The sequence below is a fragment of the Mustela nigripes genome, chromosome 2, assembly GCF_022355385.1.
Source record: "Mustela nigripes isolate SB6536 chromosome 2, MUSNIG.SB6536, whole genome shotgun sequence".
NCBI classification, from domain to species: domain Eukaryota; kingdom Metazoa; phylum Chordata; class Mammalia; order Carnivora; family Mustelidae; genus Mustela; species Mustela nigripes.
The window spans coordinates 207,918,395-207,924,394 of NC_081558.1; the positions used below are offsets into that span (position 1 = coordinate 207,918,395).

At 44.0% G+C, this 6,000-nt stretch overlaps 1 protein-coding gene across 1 annotated transcript in view; it reads left to right on the forward strand.

Annotated features, from left to right (window-relative positions):
* IL10RB (interleukin 10 receptor subunit beta) overlaps positions 1–6,000 on the forward strand; it is a 56,606-nt gene that overhangs the window by 17,801 nt on the left and 32,805 nt on the right. Inside the window, 1 exon segment of the mRNA XM_059392277.1 lies at positions 1,855–2,023. Within this exon segment, the coding sequence (XP_059248260.1) occupies positions 1,855–2,023 (169 nt within the window).

A 6,000-nucleotide genomic window follows, 5' to 3' on the forward strand; every position in this document is an offset into this window, starting at 1 on the left:
GGTAGATGGTTGGATCTCAATAGCTTGGAATTGTATATGTCCATTTTGAGATGCCCACAAGGCATCCAGGAGTAGATATTGAGCAGGAGTTGAAGGCTCCAAGTCTGGAGTTCAGGAGAGAGCTTCTAGCTGGAGAGATGTCCACAGGAGTCTTTAGTTTCTTGGTGTGTATTAATACCTTGAGAAGAGACAAAATCATCCAGAGGCAGATATGCAGAGAGAAGATGTCCAAAGTCAGAGTCCCAGAGGACTCAAAAATGTAGAGATCTAGCAAATGAGGAAACAGCAAACTCTTTGCTGGGAAGGAGCAACCAGCAGTGTAGGAGGAGAAGTAGGTGAGAGTGATGTCCTGGTGGCTGAGAGAAGAAAGTTCTGGAAGGAGAAAGTAATCTACTGGGTCAAATGCTATAAATAGGACACATTAGAGGAACACTATGGATTGATGATTGGATTTCGCCGCATGGAAGTCCCGGTGACCTTGATAAGAGTGACTTCGGTGGAATGTTGGGGTGAGGATCTGGTAGGAATAGATTCCAGAAAGAGAAGGGAGTGAGAAATTGGAGAAAGTGAGGTGAGCTAATTCTTCTAAGGAGTTTTTCTATCAAGAGAAGAAGAGATACTCTGTGATGGAAAATGGGATCAAGGGAGGAACACTTTAAAATGGAAGAAGTTACAGGACGTTCATGTGCAGATGGAATGTCCCAGGGGACTGGCAGAGTGACATTGTAGAGGAGATGAGGATCAATGAGCACAAGAAGGGGTTGGCCTTGGCTTGGAGCGGGACTGGGCATCCAAAGCACGGTGGGACAAAATAGTCAGGCTCAGGGGCATGTCTGCCTGCTTAGGGAAACAGGAAGCAAGTATCTCACACTTCATCAAGATCACATAATGGCAACACCAGGTGTGGGACCTAGATCTTCTCAGCTACGGTTGGCTATTCCTCTTCCAGGAAGTTTCTACTTCTCTCCCCCTTTTCTTCTTCATTGCTTGTTGGCCATGCATGGGATTTTAGTTCTTTAAGGCTCACCCACTCTTTCTTTCTTTCTCTCTTCCTTTCTTTCTTTTCTTATTTCTTCCTCCTTCTAAGCAGAAACTTGCAAAAGAACATTACTACAGAAGGCCATATTTGAACTGCTGGAAATCCTAATTCATAGAACTGCTAGTATTTTGAAAAGTGTAAAACTTTACACAGAAGTTGTTTTTTCTTGGAAGAACAACCTTCGTATCATCTCTTTAATTCCAAAATGAAACAGAACTACGTGAGAAGGACGAGGCAAGGTGTTTTAAGGGAAAAGATAAGAAATTAAACAGCACCCACAGATCTGCCACAGACCAGCTGTGTGGCTTTGGAAAGTTACCTAACCACTCTGAGCGGTAGTTTCATCATCTGGAGAATGCAGATAATGCCAACTTTGCAGACCATTTTAAAAATCCCATCCATTAATGCATATGAAAGCACTTCTGAAGGGTAGATACATATCATTAATGAAAAAAGACAATCTTTTTTTATTTTCTCATTTTTGCTGGGTTATCTCAATGCAAGACAAAATAATCTTGTAAAATGACATCATGGAAATCTATTCCTTGTTGAAACTTTTTCTACTCATTTATAAAATGAAGTTTCTAGACCAGATTTTGTGGTTTGAAAGTGTGTGTTGAACGATCAATTCCTGGTCCCTAATAATTTAAAAAATCCTTTTTCCCATCAAGCCAGTATTTTTCCCATCAAGCCAGTATATTTTTATTTTAGGGCAGTTTAAGATTTGAAAACAAATCCCCAAAGACACTGTTTAGACCTGCCTCTAAACGAAATTCTCCCTCAAAATCTTCCTGATTTTTGGCTTCTTTTCACAGCATAACCCCGCACTAGATGAACACGTCATTGGAAATTTCACTTACGTCATCGACAAATTACTTCCAAACACAAACTACTGCGTATCTGTTTATTTTATGCCTAGAAATCTGGAAGCAATACGCAGATCACCAATAAAATGTACCCTCCTTCAACCTGCACGCGACACAGGTAAAAGTTTTTAAAAATTCATGTGTGGCTTTTGCTCTGTGGGAAAACATATTTAATGAAAAGAATCTGAAAGTCGTGGAGTATGGAAGTTATCTCTTCCCCTGAAAGCCCATCACAGTGATGTGTTCTCTTGGTCAGTCGCAGCCAAGTGATGGAGTCCCCTTTAAGGTACCATACCAGAGGGACAGTTCCGTGTCTACCTTTATAAAGTCAAGTCCTCCTGAAATGGAAATGCTTCAATTTCAGGGAGTCAGGATGAAATTCAGTTCTGGGCACCCTTAGCTTGGCCATTACTCAAGCCAAGGGCTGGAGGAGGGAGGGATTCTGGAAGCAATTAGAGGCAGAGGTATCAAAGGGTCAAATTATGGAGGTTGGGTGTGGCTCATCCATGTGGCCTGCCTCATAGGAAGGTGAGCTATTGTTCGCACATGGAAGGAATACTCACTAGTGTGGCTGAGATAGTTCCTGAGGAAGACGGAGAAGTCCTGTTGCAAAGGCATCAGAACAGTAAATAGCATAGTTCCCAAGCCTTCCCCCAAACGGAGAAATTTGAGTGAGACCAATCAGACTTAGGAAAGTTCGCTGCCGCTGATTAGCCCAGGAAGTAACAAGTTCCCTGATTGTTTTGCCAAAAGTGAACATCTCCACCAAGGAAGCCTTTCAGAATTTCCCAGCCCCCATTAGAGTTTCTTTAACCTGCTCATTTACCAGAGTTCAGACCCTAAGGTGAGACGAGAGGAAGGAACAGTCAAGGGTGTGGCTTATTTGTGGGTTAAGTGACCTACGGTCCACACTGCCTGACACATGAAGTTCCTCCTTGTGATTTTACTCTCCTGTGTTCCTCAGGGTCAGATGACACACAGACCAATTTTAAAGGAAAAAATATCTCCTTTAATGTATCTTTAAAGGGAAAACGCGTTAGCTTCGATCATTATTAGAGTGTCAGTCAAATCTAAACTTGCGTATAAATTCTTTATGCCTGTAGCTCTTACAAAAACGTGAATTCCAAGTGAAGTTACATACTTATGTCCTCATACCGAATCGCCAACATCAGCTCACTGTCCACCGATTTGGTTCATTTCCGACACTCTCTGGAGTTGGTGCAGGCCACCCAAACTTCTGTCCAGCCCGGCTACAAATCCAGAGGTTCCCATGACCTCCCTTCACATTTAAATAGGGCAGGAGCTCCTGTCCCCTCGGAGTCATGCGGTGTCAACCTCCCAATACTTCCATGTGTCCACCGACTTGGAACCTCTCTAAGCTCTGCTGACCAGAGTTTGTACTGGGTTTCATTACGTAGGCGTGATTGATTAAACCATCATCCATTAGCGACTAAATGCCATCGGCAGCCCCTCTCCCTTTCCTAAGGTCAGTGAGACTAGAAGTTTCCACTTTCTAATCACCAGGTTGGTTTTTCTGGTGACCAGCCCCCATCCTGGAGCTCTCCAGCACCCTGCCTTGCCTTGTCTCGTCAGCATAAACTCAGATTTGGTCCCCGAAAGACACTCCTGAAACTGGTATTTTGTGCCAAGAACTAGGGGCAAAGACCAGATGATTTATTGTATTATTATTTTTTTATTTGTATTTGTATTATACCATGACCTTATAAACAAATGAAACTAATGGACTGGAGAAACTATTTTCTCCTCTCCTCATGGAATACTTGCGTATTCCATTGGTGTGGGGGTTTTCTGCACTCCAAGTCATCCTCTTGGATGACCAATTCAGGGTCTTACGACGTAAGACCAGTTCAGGGTCTTACGATTTCACTCAATCTCAACACTGTCTTCCTGGAGGTAGAGACCCGATCTCACAAGACTGTCCCACTGCCACTGCAAATGCGAGTTGCGATCAAAGTTGTCACCTGGGTGTCATACTGACCAGCTGTAAATTAGAGATAATCACAGCCCTCTCCCTGGGTTTGATCATTCACTAGAATGACTCCCAGAACTCAGGAAAACAATTTCTTTACTGGGTTCCTGGTGGATTCCAAAAGGATATGTCCCAGGCACAGCCTGGGGGGGGAGCTGCATAGGGCCAGGTATGAGGGGGAAGGGCAGGGAGCTTCTCTGTCCTCTTAAAGTGAGCATGCCACCCCCACGCCCCCAACTTCCCAACCCAGAAGCCCTTAGAACCCTGTCTTTTAAGGGTTTTATGCAGAGTTCATTACAAAGGTAAGACTGATTAAATCCTTTGCCACTGGCAATTAATTCAACCTCCAGTCCCTCTCTTGCCCCCAGAGGTCCAGGGGTAGAGTTGAAAGTTCGAACCTTCTAATCACCAGTTGGTTCTCCTGGCAACCAGCCTCCATCCTTAGTTAGGGGCTTTCCAAAGTCATCTCCTTAACAGTAAACTCAAGTGTGGTCAAAAGGGGCTTGGATATGAACAACAAAAGACACTGCTTCACCTTCCCTGCTCTTATCACTTAGGAAATTCCTAGGAAATTTCAGAACCCTATGCCAGGAACTGGGGACAAAGACCAAATAGATTTTTTTATTATTATTATTGTGAATCACAATCTCACCAGTAAACACACAAATTAGTAGTATGACATGACAGACGGTGGTTTGCAGGAACTCAGTCCCCACCTGGAAGATGAAGTTAAGTCTGAGACCAAAGGCACACATTCTTTGGGGGTTGACATGCTTTGTGATGACTCAGTTTCTCCCCTGAATTTTCTGTTTTACCCGCTAAGAAACAGTCATGCAATAGCATGTTGTCATGTCATTTTGTCTTTACATGGTGCGAGCACATCATTTTGCATATTAAATCAGCCTCCCTTCTTGTATCGTTACCCAAGACAGCACAAGTACAGGTGTCCTTCACAATCCAAATATTGGATGTCTCAATTCTTATTGTCTGAAACTCAGGAACCAAGTAGGCTCACATAACATGGACTCCTCACTGTGGAGACTTGTCATCTGAACTACGTTCAACTAGCCCAACCTGGGAACCAGACAGGTTCAGATGGTGGGAGATTCTTGACACACCTCCTGGGACAGGTGTTCACTTCCTCAGCCTTGGGGGTGAACACTGCTGTCTTAGGGGAGTACTCATCTGGGTGGAGTTTAGACCAGAGATCTAGAAAAATGTCTCCCTTCCGGTCAAGTCCTAAATTACCTGGTTGGCTCCTTCAGGAAGGCCTTGAGGGAAAGCTGTGTCCATCCATTTGACAAATATTTATTGGGGACCTACTGTATGCTGGGTTCTCTCATAGATGCTGGGGAGATGGCAGTGACCAAAACAAATAAAATTGAGGGGTGCCTGGGTGGCTCAGTGGGTTAAAGCCTCTGCCTTCCGCTCAGGTCATGAACCCGGGGTCCTGGGATCGGGCCCCACATCGGGCTCTCTGCTCAGCGGGGAGCCTGCTTCCTCCTCTGTCTCTATCTGCCTGCCTCTCTCCCTACTTGTGACCTCTGCCTGTCAAATAAATAAATAAAATCTTTAAAAAGCAAAACAACAACAACACACACACACACACAAATAAAATTGAATATCCCTGATCTCGTGGAGCTTACATTGCAGCAGAGATGAAGAAACAAAACTTTAAAAAGCCACTTGCAGTCAGAAGGTTGAAATTTTCCAAAAGGAATTTTTTTAAAAAGATTTTTGTTTTGTTGTTTCTTTCAGACAAACTCTTCTTTTCCACCTCTCCTTGCCTGTAGGGTAAATAACAGACATTCAAGTACATTTTAAAGACCTAATGAGCTCTGTTGAACAATTCGGAAATCAGGAATCGGGGAGCATCCCACCTAATAAATAGAGAGGAGCTCCAGAGGGCTACAGAAAAGGAAAGGTTTTTAAAATCAGGACAAGGAAGTCACACCGAAAAAAGGGATTTTCGAGTGAAATCACCTCCCTTTGGGGGACAGAAAGTTATTATATCAGGTGGATTGCCTGGCAGTGCTGAGCAGGAAATTCTGGAATGACCAGTTAAGATTACAGTCCGGGGCGGGGGGGGGGGGGGGGGGGGGGGG